Source organism: Corvus hawaiiensis, chromosome 26 (assembly GCF_020740725.1).
Source record: "Corvus hawaiiensis isolate bCorHaw1 chromosome 26, bCorHaw1.pri.cur, whole genome shotgun sequence".
Classification (NCBI taxonomy): domain Eukaryota; kingdom Metazoa; phylum Chordata; class Aves; order Passeriformes; family Corvidae; genus Corvus; species Corvus hawaiiensis.
The window spans coordinates 7871899-7894314 of NC_063238.1; the positions used below are offsets into that span (position 1 = coordinate 7871899).

The window sequence follows — 22416 nt, forward strand, 5'->3', positions numbered from 1 at the left end:
GGTTGAAAATCCTCATCTCCGTACATAATATGCTGGCATTAATTTAAGGGTATTTTTCCCTTGTTCCATTTTCCAATCCTGTAATGTGGGTCACATCAATTTGTTTTAGCAACAAGTCCTAATTAAGCCAGAAAATAAAGAAAAGAGACTATGGTTGGTTTACTTTAAATTTTTCTCATGCTTTGAGGCAGTTCAAATAGAAAAACTCCAGCTGCCATGCAAGCACCTACAACTCTGCTTTTCACAAGTTTCTGCTCATTGAAAAAAAAGATCATATTAAAATGACTAAAATGCCTAAAACTTATCAGAGTTTCAAGTCTGATACTAAGCCAATTTAATTAGGTGTTTGTCCACAAGGGTGCGATGCACCTGCAACAGAGTACAAAAGAGGATTTAGGTGTCTCATACATTACTAAAATATGTTTTTAGGAGATCTCAGTTGCAGAGAAATTGCTGTTTACAGAAACTTCTGGCTTCAAAAGATGTATCTGTGTCTTCTCGCTACTATGGAAAGAAATAGGACTACAGTTACAACCTGCTATGTGAACTTTAAGAATTTTTAAATTTAAAAAGTGAGGCATGTTGCATTAGTAATTAACTGTCAATTAACAAACAGAACCTCAGGAAATAAAACTGCAAAACCAGAAAACCACTACTGAATAGTTAAACCCCCCCCAGCTATTAGATGTTTTGTAAAGAAAGGTTTCAAACAAACAACTTGGTAGCATTTGTTGCATCAGGTTAAGTACATGCAGAGTAAGAGTGCAACTCCATATAAAGAAAACTAAAATTTGTTTAATCTTTGAAGCTCTAACGAAGTTGAACCACACGTACTGCAGTATGTTCAAACTCAGTCCATAGTTATCTACATAACTCATTTCCAACATGTTTAAAGACACATAATATTATGATTTCCACTTCAAAGCATAGCTCAAAACTTTTCCATGCAAAGAGCTATCCCACAGATGCAGTTAGGAAAAAGATTGCTGCAGGCTATCACACAGATTACCAGATTGTGATCTTCGTCAGGAAAGAACTGCTTGGGGCAAACCAGAACTTCATTGCTCAAGTTCTCTAAAATGAAGAATTCAACATAAGAATTAGCACAGGAACTCTTATTACATGTTTCAAAGTGATTCCAGCTGAAAATGAACCCTTTTTTGTCTCATACAGGTGATCGGCCAAGGGGTTTTCACTTTAAAGAGACAGCATTATTGAAATGTCACCTCTTTATGCACTCTGTAATTAGAAATAATCTTGACATATAGGCCTTCTACTGCTAGTAAATTTTGCTATCATTACGGAAGCCCTTATATATCCAGCTATTATACTAGCATAGCCAACCAAACCAGTCAACTTTTTGTGTTCGCACCATGGCTCCATGACTATATGATCAAACCTAAAACTCTAGATTAACCTCACACTCTCCTAATGCCCACCCACTCATTGTCAACTCTTCCCTCCTCCCCAAATGACCTTCCATAAAGCTGTGCATTGAGACAGTCTAGCAGGGAGGGGGGGGAAATTAAAAAATCAGATTTCTGCTTATCAGTTCCCTGTGTGATTCATCTTGCACCTGCACAGTCAATAACTCAGGTACAGAGAAGCGGTATTGAAAAGAGGAAGACTGCAGAGCAGCCTCAAACTAGATTAAGCTGACTGCAGACCTGTAGTATTAAACTGGTAAAAAAAATTTAACTTCTTAATCCCCCAACATGATGTACATCCTTGGTGTCTGAACACTGAGTAGCTATGTCCTCTGATGGGGAATCTTTGCCTGCATTCTCTGAGTAATTGCCAAAAGTGAGAAAACATACTCCAGCTTCCTGTCTCCCTGATACTAGAGATAGTTTAGGTTTTTCACCTAGCATTTTAAACAAGCCCTATCCTCAAAAGGCTATTGAAAAAGTTGCAATTTAAACACTTAACAAAATGCTCAGAAAATATATTAAAAATCCTTACAGACATGAAGTGCAACTTCCCTCCATATTTGAAGCACTGTGAATAATTTCTTTTAGCCCACAATGGCTTCCTGCACCCATGTAAGATCCATTAGAAAAGACAGAGCAGACCCAAGATGTCAGCCCAGGCTAGATCAAAAGGGGCATGAGAACTCTGATGTCTTTATCAAGTGTTAGCATCTCTGGAAGTTTGGAGAGGAATCTCTCAGTGCTTCAGAATTCTTCAGGAGAAAAGCAATAGAGAGGAAAGTATCAGGCTCTTTGCATTTATGTCCATCCTGCTACACTTAAGCATCAATCCTAAAACCCAAAATAATACATCCTTGAGAAAAAGCAAAGGATATACAAACACCAGGCAACAAGGGAAAAACAAAAAAGCATAAAAGCATGTACTGTGTTCAAATAGATTGTTTCTACTTCCAGAGTAACCTCGGCAATCAGCTACTGCACCTTTCCACAGTTAATGTGCAGTGTAGAGAAAGTTTCATTCAATAAACCTGAAGTGTTGTCTTTCTAGAGCTCACTTGACTCTAGTATCAGACAAATGAATCAAGAGTGTATCGAGGATTCAGTGTTTCAATGCAAATCTGCTCAATAAGATGATGAATACCTGTGTTAACCATTTTAAGCATGGTTTTTATATCACTTTCATTTAATCAGATATAAGCAAATTGGCTTGTTTGAAGAGTTACTGTCTCCAGTTTTGTACAGGACATTTAAAAAATAGAAGAAAAAAAAAAAGAGAAGAAGGAAGGAGAATCAGCAAATGTAATAATTTCACCAGTGGCACTGCTGCAACATACCATGCAAATTACAGATGTTTGAACCATTACTATTGCTAAAATTTTTTAATTTGGCAGATTATTTTACAAGATATTAAAATGTTTTCCAGAAAAGCCACCCTGAATAAGACCCAAGGCAGACAGATGAATTACAAGGAGGTGGCTGTTGACATTTTCATGATTTTGCTATTTGTATTAGCATCTGGCATTAATGGTAAAAATACAAGACCTTCAACTAGTTGTGAGCAACTAAACTAGGCAATAGGACAAACTTCCAGAAGAAATCACTGCAGAATTTCTTAAACAGTATACAAAGTTTCCACCAGTAAGACACAAAGTATTTCTCATTTGTCTACAATAGACATACAGAAACTCTAACATAGTAATAACAATTCATTGTATATTTCTGAAGACCAATAATGTTACAAGAAAACACTTTGACACTGAGTTTCAAAAGCCAAAACAAAGCACGGAGCAGCATGCTAATTGAATCATGAGAATTCTTTTTGGTTCAGCAAACACTTGGACTTTGGTCACTTTTGCTCAACGAACAGTTTGACAAGTCAAAACATTTTTTAAGCCCCACACAGCATCCCGAATTTACATCTCACTTATGACCTCCAACACCTTAACACCCTTCTTCCTAAGGGTTTCAACTAACATGAAGAAGGAAATAATTGATAGATTGTAATACAAGAAATCAGATGACTACACAACTGTAAAGATCATAAACAAGCACACTGGACAGTAGTTGAGGTCAGAAGTTACAGAGACCAAATTTTTAGGTAGATATCGTATTTAAACAGAATCCATGGTGTAAAAAAATGAGATGTTATACCATAGCACAAATGTGTAGCTGAGAGACACCCCAGAATGGATGGGCAATCCCACTTCAAGCATTAGAAGCACTGATGTGAAGTTCAATGCTCCCAACGAAATAACTTCAGCAGCAAAATGTGACCTGTTTAGTTGATGAATTTTCCCTGCTCTTTAGGTAAATTAAAAAGCTAATGGAGAGCCTCATCCAGATAAAAGCACACTCCAAAGTAGCCTTTAAAATGGAGATGAGATAAAAAGTAGACGTTCTTGCAAATTAACAGGCACAACTTCTAGAAGTGATACAGTTAACTAAACCATTTGTAATGATAGCACAAAATTGCATTTGGATAAGTACATCAGGTCACCTTGAATGCATACCAAAAAAAGCCCCAAACAAACTTGAAGGAAGTTGAAATGCCAAAAATTAATCAAAGAATTACAGTAAGGGGCACTAGAGGGTCCAGAGGATGAGTAAAAGGAGTTAAAAACTTTGCAATACATTTGCACATGTAAGGAAACCACATGGTTAAAACAGCAAAATGAGAAAACTAACATCTCCTCGGATCTTGTAGAGAAAAGTAGGGGATGTCAAAAGATTCTTAATCGTTATTCCAGAGATTAAAGAAAATTTATCAAAGCAACAGTAGAGTTCTTTGATATCCTGGAGACTGAAGTCAACACAGCCTCAGAACTAGCTGAGGTAGGTCTATGGGTTTTTAAATATAAATTACAGTTGTCTGTAGATAGAGATGATGCCTTGCATTGGAAATGTGTGGTGTGTATGGTGCCTAGCTTAACGGAGAATTCCTCTCCCACCTACCATCAGAAATGCAAAGAAAACAATTATTGCACAACTTATCTTCAATAAGAATTATGTTTAAGTAAGTCCTCACTTACATACTGTAAGACACAATACACCCACACAGCAACCTAATGATAGTTGACTTATAATCTGGACTTCTATAGGTAAGCATATCTTACAAAGTCATCCATATTTTTTCAGCCATCTGTATTTGAAAAGTAGCTGGGCTGCTGATCCTCAGTCTTGCTGGAAGGCTCCTCCACAGGCACCTGCCAATGCCCAAGACATTTCCACATTTCACATCTCATGAAATTTGAGGGAGTTGATTCATGACCAGGTGTTATGCATTTGTTTCTGTAACAAAACTGTCCCTCATCTAATGATGCTTCAACTAACAATGGAGCAACTATCTATTACTTCATCTAGTGTTTAAAACTGATATTCTTCTTTTTGAGAGGCCACGTCTTTACAATGGGTTCTGCAGGCTAGTAACAAGCAGCCAAACTTTCCAGTAAGGATAATAACAAACCCATGTTTCCCTCTCTAAGTATCCCCAAACTTTCAAATTTTTCCCTGGTTTTCACTTCTGTACTCTAAATAAAATCAATGGTATAGTCATAAAATTCTGCAAATGTAATTTTCAAAGAATGAGTAGCACTACAAAGCTCAAATAAAGATTTTTTTTTTAATTAGGACTGATTCGGCAGTTTCTAGTATATGACTTCTGAAAGTAAAAGTTAGAGTTCTATTTCTAAAAGATATTTAGTTCCACTTCTGACATTACAATGTACCTGAAAACACCTACATAAACTATAGTTAGAACTATTTTGGACTTAATCTATTTGTAGATTACTGTAAATATTTTCTGATGCAGAAACCTAAAAGCAGATTACTACATTCAGATGCTGGCATTGTCTTGAGTGCACAGATTTTGAAATAAGCTGTTAGCCTCAGTGGTTTGAGAGCTGTGAGCAAGGCCTTGGCAAGAAGCCACATCCTCTCTCAAGAACTGCTGCGAAAGTGAATACTTCTATCAAGCAAAAACTGCCTCAGACTTGAGGTTTTCATACTTCCCAGTCTCAATTACTTGCCATCTCAAAACCATTTCCTCATCTCATTTTCACATCCCTTGACTGCAGAAAGCTTGCTGTTGTGAGGGCTCCGCTGCTCCAGCTGTTCCTTTATTCACACAGGAGTTACCATCCCTTACCTCTTTCTGCAGCTGCAATTATGAAAACAGCATCAGCTTCATGCTGTAATTCCTATGGCTGTCCAAGGGATTCTAATTAGGAGTGTCATATACTAACAAATTTAAGAGGTTACATGTTAGTAGAGTGCCTAATACATTGCCCATACTGCTTCATCCCCTCAAAGACATCTTTTAATATAAAGAGAGAAAATTTTACTCAGACTACAAATAAAAACCCATGGAATGCTTTTTTTATTCAGTCAGAGATTCAGTTTACCGATAAATTTGTTTTTCAGCCATTGACAAACGTTTAAAGTGATGTTTAAAATATTAACTACCATATTCAGTATTCAAAATTACAACAGGGATGTATGTTTTTAAGGCATTAAAATTGAAAATCTGTATTCAGCATGCTTAATACTGGGTGATCATCACAGCACCTCCAGTCCAAGCAAAAACCGTAATTAACATAAACTGCATAGCAGAGGTCAGCAATTGAAAAAAGGAATTAAAATTAAAAAAAAACACTTCTACAAAGATAGCAATATTATCTCTAAACTCTTTTAAGCTTAAGAATATTTGAAATCTTTCCCTCTTAATTCATCATGTGATAGGTAAACTAATCCTGTATGGTTCATCCTTTAATGAACACTGTTCTCACTATTATTGCTAAATTCAAAGAGGGACAACAGATATTATTTCTGTGTCATCACCACATTTTACCACTGGAGCTCTATGCACACCAAGCTCAAATCCAAAGAAGCTACGACGTGGAAACGCTCAGTGTGTGATAAAAACACCTCCTTTCTCCAGTACAGTGTACATGGCTGCATAGTGACTCCAGAAGTACAGACAGTTTTTTCCCTCTTTCAGGCGTCTACTGCTATGCTGAGAAATGCCAATGCACATAAAACTTTCCCTACATAAACTGTCCACACACAGTGGTCTGTGAACAGTCAGATTTGGTGAGGGGTTCTTTACTGGCGGGGTGGGAGGTGTGGGGATCACTGCCCCAAAAATCCTCCTGCTTCCGTTTTTATGGATTCTTCCTCCTTGCCTCGATAGCTACAGAAACCATCAGCTTAGGTGCTCCATCTACAACTGATTTAATAATTTTGACCTAACCAGGTCAGTCTAAGGAGATAGTCCACATCCAAGTGTGGATACGAGAATAACAAAGACTTGAGATTGGGGCATCCCGGTTCTACCCCCATCTCCCGGAGGAAGTGGTCTCAGGGATACTCACAGATGCTGAGGCCTGCCCGGCGCGGCGTTCATCTCATTCCTTCTAGGGAGCCTTCGAAGGGCGTCCCCGCCACCCAGGCCCGACAACTTTCCCCTCCACATGAACTCCCTGGACAGGGAACGGCGGAAACGCGAGGGACACATCACGGCCATCTATCCCTGTGTCCCCGTCCCCAGCTCCCGCAGCGCGGGAGGAAACAGAGGGGGCCGGCGGGAGGGAAGTGAAGGGCGGGAGAGGCGGGGAGAAGGCGCAGCATCCCAGCGCTTCGCCCGCCGGCTGCCCCGCATCGCGGGCAGGGGCGACATTGCCCCTTCCCTTCCCCCGGCTCCGGCCGCCGCTGGAGCCCCCGCCCCTTCTCCGCAGAGCTACTGCTTCGCTCTCGCAGCAGCTGCACTGCTCACCTCTCTTGGAGCCAGGGCTGGGGCTGCCGCCGGCGGCCCTGGAGCTCTTGCGGGAAGCCATCGCACCTCCCGTCGGGCAGCGCAGGGGGGCGGAGCGGGAGCGCGTCGGGAGCCGCCGCCGCCGCCCGAGCCCTGCCTGCGACAGGAACGCGCTGAGGCCACGGCAGCGCGACCCCGAGCGCTCCGCGGCCCCGCCCCGCGCCCGCCGCCAGCCAATCGCGCCAGGGAGGCGTGACGCCCCTCGTCTCTGATTGGCGGCGGCGCAGCGAGGGGGCGGGGCGGCGGCCCAGCGGTTGCGCGCGCCCGCCGCGCTCCCCCGCCGCCGCCGGCCCGTTTGAACGTGGCAAACGCGGGCGCGAGCCGCGGCCTCTCGCGAGGGTTCGGCCGCGCGCGCGCCGCGGGGGAGCGGGGTCGAGCCCGCCGCTGAGGGAGGAGAGGCTGGGGCGGTCGGCGAGGCAGAGCGGGGTGGGCGGCAGGGCGGCATTTATATGGCGACACCGCCTAAAGCATCCCGTCCTGTGTCTTAAACCGCGCTCCTCATCCGGTTAAGCCCCCAGACTGTGGGAAACATCATCGATGTGTATAAATACCTAACGGCCGAGAGGATGGAGCCAGGCTCTTTTCGATGATGCCAAACAGTAAGACAAGAAGCAACGGGCAGAAACTGATGCACAGAAAGTTCTACCTGAACGTGAGGTAGAGCTTCTTTATTGTGTGGGTGACTGAGGACTGGAAGATATTGCCCGGAGAGGTTGTGGAGTCTCCCTCACTGGAAATATTCCAGAACCGTCCAGACACAATCCTGTGCCATGTGCTGTAGGAGGACCCTGCTTGAGCAGGAGGTTGGACCAGATGACCCACTGTGGTCCCTTCCAACCTGACCCATTCTGTGACTGATTCTATGGAACAGCTTGTCAAACCGAAGAGAGCGCCTTTGCAATCAGCAGAGTGAAAGAGTTTGAAGTTTGTCGTATCAGACAATAAGTTCCCCAACAAGGCTTTTTTGAGGCTTTAAAAATACTTTTAATTGCCTGTGACAAAATAAGCCTCTTTTTTTGCAGGGGTTCAGGATGCCTTTTGGTACTGATGATTCCGTTTGAGACTGGTTTAAATACCAGTTTGGTGTAACACAAAGTCTGAAAGAATAAAGCAAAACCCAGCTTTGAGTCCTGACCATAAATACAGTGTTTCAGGTCAAAACAAACAATTTTGAAAGTTAGAGCCTTTGCAAGTGGATGTGTGGAGAAGGAAGCCTTTTCTCAAATCGAAGGTCAGCACTGTGTTTTGAATAGTAATGCCATGAAGCTAACCAGAAACAGTAATTTACTGGAGAGCATTAATCAGTATTTTTTAATGGGATTTGCACTTAGATGCTTAGTCAAGTAATGGGATATCAGTGTGCGCACACTGATACCACTTCAGACAGTAGAAGTAAAAGCAACAAGTTTTGGGAACATCAAAACCAATGAACCCTACTTCTTGGTATCTCTCATGTGAGTTAATTGGTATCAAGTACAGTTGAGTATCTGAACTTTTTGCTTGGTTATGGCACTCTACCAGTCTTATTTTCACATGATGTGTAAGTACTTAATATTTTTTGAGATGCTTCCCTTTTACTTGGTGAGGCTAAAGCTGCTGGACAAGTTTAAAAGCTGTTAGGGAGGAGTAGATGTACTCATGACTGTGTAGAATTTATCAGAAAAAAGCTAACAGGATGAATTACTAACATTTCAGCAAATTGGGAAGTACAATGCAAGGAGTGAACTGTCCTAAGGTGTTGCTGCCTGAAAGGAAAAGAAAAAAAAAAAATCTGGTACTGGGATTACTGAAAATACAATAATTAGTAAAAAATAGATGTGTGACTATATTCTTGAAAGTAGCAATTACTGTCAATTGAGACAACAGCTGTTTGTGGTTAATGTGGGATGCAGTTTCCTGAAGCTGAACTACTGGAAATGACAGTTTGATAAGAAAAGAGATACTGAGAACATTGAAGCCCCTGGACATGCAGATAGGATAGGACATTCAGAAGGATATTGCTAAAGTTTTACTGTGAAAAAACTTCTGGGCTTTAAATGGATTGTCAAATTCCTACTTCTGTTTACTTTGGCACACAGTTGCCAGCATTTTGTAATTGGTGTACTCAGAACCTGCTTGTACTTCTGACCAAGAAGTCTCCCTTGCAAGATTTAAATATACACCCAGAGGTACAAATGCTCATACAGTATTGTATGTTCATGCTGATCACTATCCTTCTGCATGATCTTGTCATTTGGAGGTTTGTGTTGATCTCCTATAGCATCAGGACCTTTTCCTCCCAGTCCCCAGACAACTGTAAACTGAGGAGGAATGTTAGATAAGAGGGGCTATTGTCCTCCACTGACCAGAGAGTCTTTTTTTTTTATTATTTCTGCCTGATATCTCTGATCATGCACTTAAAATGTGATCATGATATGTGGTTTTGGACTAAGCAGACTTTCAGATTAATTTGCAGAAAGCAGCAGGCCTGATTTTCCTACTGGGATCACCTGAGTACCATGTACGTCCAGGCTATGGGATCCATGATGTGCCATTGAAGAAGCTTGGGACAGCTTGATATCGGTTCTTTTAGAGAAAGTAACACCTAATTTGATTTAAATTTGCCAGGGTGAGTGTTGCTACAAATGATATGACAAACACTTCTGATCTGAAATGTAATGAAAATTGAAGCAAATATTTTAAATGTCATTTTTGGGAGAAGTGGCAAAGAGAAAAGCCATCAGTGTGGGTAGGTGAATGTGCATGTGAACGGCTCATCACTTTTTAATCTGCTCATTTGTTTTAGAGCTAAGTGTTTGGTACATTGTAAGGGTGTGCAGGAAACCACAAGAAGAGAAATATTGTCTTTGTTTGTAGGAGGAAGAGAAACAGGGCAGAAAAAAGAATGTAACAATGAGGAAGGAGCAAGTTAGTAAGGCAAAGGCAAAAAAAAAAGCCATAAAAACAGGAGTTATAAATAAAGACAAGGGCTATGAGACAGACCGCACAGCAGTCAGTTGGAGTCTTTCTACTGGTATCAGGCTTTTAAAAAGAGAAAATAAAAAATCCTTTCTCTTGGCAAGAATCACATTTACCCTCACTCCAAACTGTCCTAATTGACTCCTTGTTGAGACTACAGCTAAACTAAGTTTAAATTATACTGCATATCATAAATCATTTTATTAAAAGAATGCCACCAATAATGAGCCCTGCTTGGAAAATAAATGCATGTTTTTACTGTGCATTTTGTTTCCATAAATACCTTTGCATTAGTGCAGTCACAGCTGTTTTGCTGTCCTGATTCATTCAAGCACAGTGACTCTGCTGTTTGACAGAAAGAAATACATCCAAGGTGATAAGCAGAAGCAGCAATGAAACAATTACACAAGAAGAGGGTTCAGCCTCTAATCTCCTAATTTCTAAAAGAACTGCAGATATATGACCTGTCTATAACAGTGAAATGGGATGCAGAGTGAAAAGTGTTAATATGAATGAATGAGTGACATCTCCTTAAAGGAACCATTAAATTAGGCCTATAATTTTTACTTCCTGTATCATAGCTGAATAACCCATTTTAAATCCCCCTGCACCTGTGCCAAAATCAATGCTATAGTGAGTTTATTTCTATTCACAGTTTTTATCTGAGTTTATCATGAAGGCATCTGTTGTGCTGTTAATAGGCCGTGACATTTCTTGTATGAAAAAGTATGATAATTGAAGGCTTAAGGGGTTCACCCTCATTCTATTGGTGTCCCTGTTAATCATGTTGATCATTCTAAGTGACATACAGCTGTCCATTCAATTATATATGTTTCTCATAAATAAATGAGCTTCAATTGATTTTTAAGGGAAAGCTCATTCTCCAGCAAGAGAGGAAAAATTATTTTATGTCATAATACATTGCATTGAAAAGAGGGAAAGAATTCTCAGGATGGCATTAAAAATACTATGTTAAAAACTCCAAGGTAGTATAAGATTTTCGATTGAAAACTTAGGTATGTAGAATTTTAAGGTTTTTGATTGCTTAGATAATATTTTTTTCGTGCATGGTGGGTGAACTATGCACCTTGCTAGCCAGTTGGAAAAGGTGTTCCCACCAGCAGGCTGTGTTTAAAAATGTGCATTGGATAACTATAGAGCAAAGAGGGTGATGAACAGGTTTTACTGTTTGTTTTCTGGATTATCAAGTTGACACTTGAAATGCTGATCATCTTTCTGGTTACGGGCAGTTCAGAGAATCAACATCCAGATGTTTTCATTTATCAGCCAAACTTCACTAACCACTTGTGGAAAAACAGATCGGATGTTTTGGGAAGAGGGAGAGACAAGAGAAGGTGAAGAGTGTCTCGGTTATCCAAACATAAACAACTTCATTTTCTGTGTTGGTGTTCCACTTACAGCTAGGTGAATCTGCAGTAAAGTAAGGTGTAGTTGAGCTGGTTACTCTTAAGGATGAAATCTCTCTTTTATTTATTTTTTAAATGTATTTATTTTAACAGTACTTCTATGGCAGTAGACACCTGTTATTAGATTTGTGCATTCCTATAAAAACTTAGAACATTTTCTAAATAGTTGGTGATACTGACAAATAGAACACAGCCATTTGTTTGAAAGGCATTCAGAAGTATGTACTTATCCAGAATATAAGCACAAAGAACTTGAGCCAGGTGGAGCATGTCTGGTTCAGGCACAGCTAAGGCTGAAATAAAGTTTGGTTTTAAATTGTGAAGGTAAAATGTAGGTCAATAGCTTGCTCTCCTTGCTCTCAGCTGATTTGTATTGACAGGGAGTAACTCAAATAACATTTGGCCTTTGGATCAGTGGTGTGACCTAGTAGCCTGGGATTTGTTACAGCATTGCTTGGATTCTGGAGGTCTTACTGCAGATTTTGCCGGGTCTGATTCAGGTAAATTGATCCCTGTGAGTGTAATCAAAGCTGAGAATGAAGAAAACTTCTCAGAGAAATAATTTTCATCTGGTGATTAGATTTTGCATAAACTGTGAAGGTATTTGGAATTTAAGTGATGCCTTTTGTCATGTCCCTATGCACCTGCACAGTAATGTGTGGATTTGTTTCCTACAGCATGAGATTCCCAGAAGAAAAGAGTAAACATTTATTTGTGCACTTTTAACAGTTACTTGTAATGTGTATGCTTGGAAGACCATCAGAAATAAGCCTTGAAAGGTATTTAAACTTGAAGTCATACCTTCCAGATGGAGAGCAGCTGATGGAGCTCAAATAGTAAAACACTACAGATAAAACACTACAACAAACCAGGATCAGTATTATTTCTGTTATCTTAGATACAATCCTCATTAGAGTGGCAACGAGAGAATGAAGCTCAGTCAGCCATTCCCAGCACATGCCATCATACGTGCCACTGAAATTAGCAGGAAAAATAAGGGGAAGGTACTTTCCTGACAATGTACTGCCTGATCTTTTCAAGGTATCTGAATTGTTTAGCCAAAGCAGGAAAGAATCAAAAAGGTCTTCTCTAGCCCACAATTGCATTTGGTACAACTGCTGTACAGACTAGAGCAAAAGTAGTAATATTAAAAGAGCTATCTGAATAGCAAAAATTTCTGGTCAGAAGCTCTAGAGTTTTGTTTGTTTAAAAAGCAAAAAGTGCTGTTGGCCATAAATTAGGATTCTTAAGCTTGAAGAATAGATGAACAGAAATAGCAATGGATTTGATAAGTTGTCCTGATGGATGGTACATTTCTGTGAGTGACGTGGCAGCTTTCCAAAATCAACCTGGAATATTCTTATTAAATCAGCCATCACCAATAGCTGCTTACCCCAGATGCCATGTCTGAACTAGTCTTGCTAGTTCACACTGTCCAATAAAATAATTTTGTGAATTTTCCACATTAGGAAAGAAAACAAATTGTCCAGGGAGCAGCAGGATACACTGTGCCTAAATTCCTGGAGATTTGTTTCCTTTCTTTCCCCAAATTCTCTCCCACCTCTGCTTCAGTAGCCTCCTGTCTTCCACAGAGAATTGTGATCATCCCTGTGGAATATTCAGGTAGTGTGTACCAGTGTGTCTGGTTAGTGCATAGCTGAATGGCTGCCATGCTCTGGCCAGCACATACTTGCTGATTAGTCATCTTCTTGGCAAATTAAAGAACTGAGTCCTCTCTAGTGAACTTTGTATCTTCAGTTATAAATAAATACTGCTCAAGTTTATTTAACATATGGAAAGTTCTGTGGCCTTGAGAGGCTTTTACATACTCTGTCATTCCAGAAAAAAAGCAGAGAGACTTCACTTAGCTGGATTTAGAAGAATCTAAAAACCGAAAACACCGGCAAAAAATAGGTAAACAATAGTTAATATTGTTTTTAAGGTAAACAGTAGCTAGTATTGTTTTTAAAAAGAGCTGTAATTGATAGAGCTTGCCCTGTAGGAAGCTTTTTCAGTCCAGGCCACTTGCTTAGGGATCCCCCACAGCTAGTTTCAGTCTGGCTGTAGTAAAGGGGCAAGGCAGAAAATGAGTAGTATTCTCTTCAAAATTACACATTTCAGTAAACTAGAACTGATCAAATGCTAGAACTCTGTCATGCTCTTTCTTTGCAAGTAATTTTGGGGGGAATAGCCTGTAGCATGAGCTCTCACACCTGAGAGTTTTTCCCAGCTTCTGGAAACTACTTCTGCCTAGGGTAAGCACACGCCCACACCCACAAACCCGCAAGAAATGGGACTTCTTAGCATAGAGACAAAGTCTTAGATATATCAGTTAGTGGTAGCATTTCTAACCCTCACCTGGTCTTTCATTTTACAAGGTTAAAGAATACAGCTTAAGGGTGCTGTTTTCATGAAGCAAACCATTTCTATTTGTCTCAAACTACTTCTGTTTCTCTTTAAGCCTATTTCTCTTTTCAGTGATACATGTAGCAGTTGAAGAAATGTAACTTAATCATAGAATCTTGGCGCACTCAATATCCTTTATTCATTAGGCAGGTGACTCTTAGTAATAAAATTTGCCATGTTTTATTCATTACTAAATGAATTTGATGGAGCTTTGGAGCTTGATGATGTGACTAGGATGTGGACAGATCTGAGAGGAGTCAGTCTAAAACTCACTGTATTTCATTACTCTCTTGAGATAGATAATGAAGTTTCTTCTTATATTTTGTCGGGTTAGCTTTTACTGTATGACTGTAAATAATGTATTTGAATACTTCTTTTTTAAAAATTATGTATTTTTAAAGCATTCTGCAATAGGCATTTTCTGCCAGCTGTGTGCTTCTATCAGATCTACTTCAGTTTTCTACAGGTATGTCTTTCTCTCCTACTGAAGCAGAACACTTTCAAGAGTGGTTCATTTTGCTGTTTGCTTACATACCCCGGGGTTTTTGTTTGTTTTGGTTTGTTGTTTTTTTTTTTTTTTTTTGTGTATTTCACTATAATAGTTTCAGAAATTTCTCCTAAAAAAAATTACTGGACTGGTAAGGTTTATGCATGATTGCACTTAATGACAAGTAAAAGCCAATTTTTTGCTAAACTTTTCAAACTGGAAGAGCAATTACTTCATTTATTTGAAGTAGTTAGGCATGCTAACTTTTGTTTAGGTGCAGCCTAACTTAGGCAAACACTTGGCAGTACTGAACATTCAGGGCAGCAGTATATATATTTGCTGTACTATTAATCTTGTCCCCCCTCAGTGAGAGAATGGGGATATGTATTTCGCAATCAAAAGAGTAAAGTCTGTGACACAGAAATGTGTGACTTCTTTTGCTTGACATGATGCAGCCAAAGCAGGTCTGTTTGCAAACAAACTGAAAGCAATGTCTTTGAGTAAATACATGTAATTAATATTTGCTGTGATAAACTATGTAAATAATAAAAATTGTGTGTGTGTGTGTGTGTGTGTATTAAGCAGTCTGAACTGGGCAGGAACAAAGAGCCAGCCAAGGTAGGGAGTGGGAGTCAGAGGCGTTAGATTTAAATGGAGTGGGAACAGAAAGCTAGAATACCCATTTGTTAAGAGCCTATTTGCATAACATCTTTGTAGTGCACTGAGTTGCCAGCTGCCAGTTCCATCTGGCAGGTATAAGCTAGTGTTTTCCTCTGGGGAAGCAGGTAGTAGTAATTCACCTTACAATTTCGGTATCTTGTAGGTGTGGTGGTCATGATAGTGTATCCTGTAGATTGTGGGGAGAGACTACTTTGCAGTGGAAGTGCACTATCATTCCAATGAGAAGTTTTCTGGTTTGTGGTTATGGAAAATCAGTTACATTGAACGGTTATCATTCATTCTTAATAATTCAGATGACTCTGAACTTTGAAACTGCTCCTATTTTCATCTGATTAGTCAAGCTAGTCAAATTTAAGACTAAGTCCAGGAAAACTAACATTTAAAATAGCAAGTTTAAAAAAAGCTAGAAAGATCTTTAGGCAGAATCTTTTACCATTACACATGCAAAAGTTCCTTCATTTTTGAGGGCCTTCAACTTTCATTCCCTTGCTTTGTGTGGAATGAGGGCAGGGTGCCAAGTTCTGTATATTATAGAGTCACAAATACCAGACTGGCATTCAGAGCATGAGTGGGTACCAGCTCCACAAGCTGACAGATGCCTGTCATTTGTCTGACATTTGACTCACCATACAAGGATTAAAGTTATTGTTTCTCATCAGTTAAGATGCTGACTTCATTTGCCCATATGTTGTATTTTATAATAAGCACTGGTGTACTTTCTTCTATGTTCTTTTTTCTACTTCACATAACACCTTAAAACTCTTGGGCACAAAAAAAATTAGCCCATGGTGAGGACTGGTGCACTGTAATCAATAGGATGGTATGGTTTCCTAGTACTTCTTGGCCATCCATATGTGGTCCTTACTTACAGGGTGGCTGACTTACAGAATGTGTTCCTTTGCTGGGAGGGGGAGCCTGTCTTTTATTGTGATAGTAGAGTTCTTTTGATCTTAGCTGATACAGCAATATGAGTGAGAAATAGCTGAATAGAGTAATGCCAGCAACAGAATCTGCCCTGTGTTACTGCTTTTTTGTTTCCCGTGTGAAATTTATAAGCATAGCTCCTATACTGGCTCCAAGATAGTATTGAATGGCACACAGAGCTGGATCATACCAACTGTAACTCTTGTTTCATTAACCATTCCTGATTTACCTCTGTAAACTTTCTGGCCATAGGTCTGTAGCCCTCAACCTATATTATCTGGTTTGGAACGTACTTGCCTGTGGAGTCTAAGATCAAGCTACCATTAAATCTTCATCTTGGTGAAGGGCTTACAGTTCTGATGCTTTTTTCCTCAAATTTCTTGCTATGTATTTCTCTAATGCAAATTCAAATTAGTTTTTTAGTGTTAAAATTTCCACTGACTTCCATTTACACAGTCATTGTTTATCTTTCTGAATTTATCAGACTGCTACTTTCTTTGTAGTAAGCTGTTTTACAAACTGTGCCATTATCCCTTGCCAGTAGGTGGAAGGTGATGTTGTGAAGATCCAATTACACTGCACTGTGAGACTTCACTGCAGATGTACAGGAAGATAGTAATATGGACCTACAACTCCTATCACAACACATTAACTGAAGTAGTGAAGTGTTGAGCCTAATGTTGTAAAGAAGATATCTTATTTCAAGAACCTGTTTGGTTTACTCATGACTGGCTACTAAAATGGCATTAATGTTAATTTAGAGTAACAGCCTGTGAACCTTTTGCATGCTGGTACATTTGGAACAAAATGTTTTCTCAATGGAAAGGTATTTGGGCTTTGGGATGGAGCTGAGAAGGGTGGGGATGCAGGGAAGGAGCAAGTGAGAAGAAGTGGTAAGTACAGTTAGGGAATTTTATGTGCTCAGGTGGGTAAACATGAGCCAAACAAAATTTTAATTTTTTAAACCCAAATGTACTTTACTAAATTGATTTAACTGTCTTTAATTACATTTTTATAAAATCTAACTGTAAGCCATAATGTGGACATTGAAGGTACATTACCAGAAGAATACAAGGTAGCAGAGAGTTCCTAACACTGGGAGCTTGCTCTGCATGGGGAGGACATGTCCTAAGAACTAAGAAAAGGAGTAGAACATACCCACACTTGAGATTAATGTAATGCTGGCAAATATGGTGTGTCCAACATGATCTTGGGAGAGATGGTTGTTGTTTGAAAGGGGAATATTGAGACCTTAAGGGGAGTGTGGAAGCCAAAGAAATGGCATCTGAGAAGTTCACATGCAGTGAAGCTGAGAAGAAAGGTAGATTGATGGTGCTGTGCTTCGTTAATCCAATCAAAAGTATTAATAAGCAGCTAATTACTCTAAGGATTTGGACTTTGATGATCTTTGTGGATCCCTTCCAACTTATGATATTCTATGTATCTATGAATTAGACAATTCCATTAGACAAATAGACCCATCAGTGGCCGTTGGTGGTCTGGCTGGAGGATATTGCTATGACGGAAAGGCAAGACAGGTAGTCACCTGCCTACTCCAGAAGTCCATGGGGTTTCTCAGCGAAATTTCATATCACAAATGAGAGCAGCCTACAGGTGATGGGGTTAGCACCACAGCAGAACTGTGGCTGTGTTTTGAATCCCTTATTGTATAGGTACTCCCTCCACTTGTGGCATCCAAGTATAGACCAGCTAAATCTGTTTCTCTTCTTCATAGTAGGCTGCCACTTCCACTTGGATTAACGAAGAAGAGGATAGAGCTGCACAACTGTAATGCAGTGACAGAAATGGGTTGAGGGATCCCATCGGGGGAGGTGTAGGATCTTGCTGCTCTCTGTGAAAGCAGCTAAGGGTCTGAAGTTTTATTTCTGTGAGAGCAAAAGTGACGTTTGCATCTCTACTGGAAGACCATTCTTGCCTCATGGGGAAAACCTGCACAGAGATCAAGTCAAACAAAAAAAATTCTTTTGCATACTTGAAGTGTCATTCTTTAGGTGGTTCTGCCCACTTTTATCTTTGCTTTATCCCAGGATCCTGTAGTGAAAGAGGGGTGTCCCAAGACATAATGAACAAAGTGAGTGTCTTTGCTGTCACCTTCACATCTTCTTTCAATGCAGCACACTCTAGGCTCTCTCTTTTGTTCACATCATTCCAAGGGCAGGATATAAGTACCATCTTTTTGTTTGTGCAATATATAATAGCTCAGGTTCAAACACAGTTTGTACACAGTCCTAATGTATGAGTTTGTATGTGGTAGTTCTGTGTGTGAGCTTAAATATGTGTATACCTATCTGTTTATTAAAGCCTCTCTATAAACAGGCTATTGATAAAAATTTTCTCATAGAACTTCACAAGTTTTTAAAATAATGCTAAAGTGTTTGTTTTGACCTACATATGCCAAGATGTGTCTTGGAATGTTTTCCATCCCATGCTAGCCTATACGGGCAAAGGAGGAACTTATCTTAAGTCATAATTAAAATACGAAGAGAAAGTGGCAGGTGAAGTATTTTCCTTTCCCCCCCCCCCTTCTATCTTGTAATATCTGTAAAATATCTGATATCTGAGTTTCCTGGACTGATTGCAAAGCTGGCCCTTCTGCTCACCCCCGTGACTGTGAGCAGCAGGATTTTCATTGGGGGTTGCCAGTGGTAATATGGAGGCTCTGGGGAGTAGGAGGATCTGTTTACTTTACACTCTTACTGAATTATGTGATTTGGTCTGAGGAGTATTTATTATCTTGTTTATGTATTATTGAAACCTTTAAAATATTACCAGTGATGCCTACAGCACTGAAGGGTGGCTTTTAAATCATGTTATCTAGTAAGTATAATCCAATTAAATTGTGTAAAAGTACATACTTGCAAGTTACAATCAAGGAAGTCTTTCATATTTTCTATAAATTTGAATAACTTTATGATGCTGAGCTTATTTGCCTGAGTGTACAGCTATGCATTTTTATTTTGTATAACATTCTCATTTGCAATGCCTGGTGGACCATGAAAATAAATTGGAAGTAAAATATTTAATGTAAATGCAATTACCTTGGAAGTCATCTGCATATTGAAATATAATATATAATAGAACTTTATTCCTTCTCACCAAAGAATCCTATAACAGTAAAAAGATAAGAGAACAAGATTTAGTATACGGAATCAGTTCTGTTGTGCACCTAGTCTAGAAACAGTAATAAGCTTCTGCTCAAGGAAAAGGTTAAAAAACAAGTATCAAGATCTGTGATACAGAGAGCCAGCTACTCAGGACTGCACATGTGAGGAACATTCCTTTCTAATCTTTGTAGGTGATCGGGTTGTGCCCTGGCATGGGACCCTGGAGTGCTCATATTACCATAAGCTGGCTCAGCAAGGAACTATTCTTGATTTGTCGACAAATCATCCAGCCCCTTAAAAAGTCTTACAATCTGTATGTGCTGTATTCATGTAATAGGGAATGTAATGGTACTAATATAAATCCCTTTTATGTTAAATTGCATGTCCTTTAGTTAGAAATGTGATTAATTACTTCTAATTCCACAAAACAGAAGTCTGTTTTTATTAGGAACTTCATAATTCTCTGGAAACATAGCTTTACTTTCCCTAGAGCGAGAGATTCTTCTATTCATTATTTTTTAATCTAGGAAAATCTTGATATTCCACTGTCTTTATTTTTGGTCTTTGCTTCTGTCAAGCATTTACATATTTTAAACTAAAGTAACCAAAAGAATGCTAAATGTTTTCAAGAGGTTTGTAAATCAATATGTTCAATTCTTCTGGAGCGAAGATTAACTGTTTGGCAGCAAAGGGGAACAACCTACCATGTCTAACATAATTTACATAAATCATTCTGTTATTTATTCCTAGTTCTACACAGTACGTTTTTTCTTTCTGCTTTAGATCTTCTTGCTAAGTTAATATTTTGTAATAATGATAGTACAAATACAGATTTTGTGCTTTGTTTCAGTGTTAAGAGTTATCCTGACATAATAGGCAGGGATTTGTGAATTGCGAATGGTATTTAAGTTTGAAGGTATTTAAGTATAACCTCCAAAGTTCCCTTCCAGCCAAAGTTTTTCTGTCATTTTGAGGGAAGCATCAGTAGTTCTGTGCAAGAAACCAGAAAAGCCTCTCTGAATAAACAAGACCAAGTTTAGCATTCTTGTTCCAAATCCTTCATTTTGAGGACAGAAGATGTGGTCCGTGAGATCCTGTAGGCTTGGACTGGCATGGGGCCAGGCTGAAATAGTGGCAATTACTGCAGCAGAGAAGGGACTTTCCTTGGCTAGCTCAGGAAGAAGAGTCATAGTTGCCCAATGGTAACACTGAGATGATCTGCAGGAAGGATCTGCAGGTGTAGCTGTGCTGCAGAAATTAATCATGGCAAAGCACACAGAAGCAGAACTGTGTGATACATGTGTTGCTGGACTGAAACAGATGTGAGAAAAGAGCCAACTTGAGATAATGACTATGGGGACCTATGGTCACAATTCTTTTGTGGCTACATTGTAGCTCAGTAAACCTGATAGCGTTTGGAATGAAGTTATGAACATACTTCTGTTACATGGTAGATTTTGCTGCTTTTATTGAGTGTATTGCTCATAAATTTACACATTTAATAGAAATGTGATTGTGTGTCTTCTTTCTTCGCTCCTCTTTTTCATATGTACTATCAGAGCTCAGTTTTCCAGGGGCTGGATAGGCAGAAACATGGTAAATGTGATTAATGAACAAGCAAATCCAGCAAACTGTGATGCAAGATATAACTGGAAAAAGGAGAAAGCTTCATTGGCCATGGAAACCAGAGAACCTTTAGCTGAGCCAAACTGGTAGGTCTGGATAGTGAAGGTGTGGCTGTACTTCTTTTAGAACATGGCTGGCCTGCACGAGGCAGTTCAGTTCTGCCTCCAATAATGTGGTTGAGCCACCTCCTAGATAACCTAGATAAAGTCACCAGAGATGTTTTGAACAGTTGGCTATCATGCAAATATGTGGCTCCCTGCTCACAAAGTATCTCAGGATTTTTGAATAAAGAAAAACTGAACAGGGAGATGGTTTATCTTCTCAAATCCAGAAGCAGAGGCCTGATCACCTGGCTGACCTGTGTGTGCCTGAAGGTACAAAGCAGATCGTATAAAATTTGACACAGTAGTGTTATAAAGAAGGTTCAATCTCAACAGGATTGGAATAGGATAGACTTTCTTAAGTGTTATTTAACCATAGCACCTGTATTAACAAAGAGTAGTTCCAGGAATTCAGTTGTTGCAGTAGCATGAAGGTCTGGGGCTGCTCAGACCTCTAAAAGCAGCCTGTAAGCAATACTCAGAAGGCTGTCATAAATGAGAGCAGTTCCTAGCTCACTGCTGATGCAGCTGAGCACCAAAGAGCGATTGCTGCTTCTGTGACAAAATAAAGCAGATACAGAGTCAGGTCACTCGAGGGAATGTGAAAAGATCTATAAAAGACGCTCAACCCATAAGATCTGCCCAGTAATACCTGCACATATCTCTGCTGGCTCAGTCTTTGTATTTAAAATGTCTCATCTCTTTTGAGAGACTACACTTTAGTCTGAGTCTTTTCTGAGAGATTATTCTGAGTACTGATACTGACAAAAAAAAAAAAAAAAAAAAGACTAGTTGTAGTCACATGTTTTGTATTAGTAGAAAGGTTTTAAGTGGGGCTTTTTAAGTGTATGCATAGGGATAAAAGGTCAGGGATTTTTCTGAGGTATAGCTGTCTATGTGATGTTTAGATTCTAGAGTCAATTTGCACTACCTTAGACCATGGCTGAGATCAGAGGAGAATCTTCTTGCTAAGAAGTGGCACGAAGTGCAGAGATGCAGTCTGACCTAGTAGGTTCACAAATACAGTTCAGCATTTCACAGACTTAGCAGCTCAGTTTTGAAGACACTGTGTGTATAAATGAGCTTAGCAGAGTTCCTGAGCTAATGAGCTCTGACTCTTGCTACTGCACGATAACTGGGGCACAGAGCTGCACTAATGCAGCTTTGTTGCTCTGTGGCCTGGAGCTGGCTCATTGTTCTTAGATTCCTATGAGAATGCTGGGCCCACACCATGCTCAGCACAGTCAGAGCCCATTGAGATCTGTCTGCACCCATCATTGCAGAGTGATTTGGGAGGTTGTTTCCAGTGTCCTTTGAATGAGTTGCAGATGAGTCTGGTTCTTCTGCTCTTTAGAACTCCTCTAGTTCCAAAATTCTTTTGGGCACTAAGTAGAGTGTTTTTCAGGCTTCTGATTTACCACCATTTGGTGAAGAATAAAATT

General features: G+C 39.6%; 1 protein-coding gene across 6 annotated transcripts in view; it reads right to left on the reverse strand.

Annotated features, from left to right (window-relative positions):
- ASPH (aspartate beta-hydroxylase) overlaps positions 1 to 7381 on the reverse strand; it is a 114780-nt gene extending 107399 nt beyond the window's left edge. For 5 of the 6 annotated variants that reach the window (XM_048286273.1, XM_048286278.1, XM_048286275.1 and 2 more), the window contains exon 1: positions 7201 to 7381. In XM_048286273.1, coding sequence (XP_048142230.1) covers positions 7201 to 7261 — 61 coding nt within the window. In that variant the 5' untranslated portion in view covers positions 7262 to 7381. Of the gene's footprint in view, positions 1 to 6799; positions 6898 to 7200 lie in introns of those variants that run through there. The other variant, XM_048286279.1, reaches the window with a different exon arrangement.
- Between the last annotated feature and the right edge of the window lie 15035 nt (positions 7382 to 22416).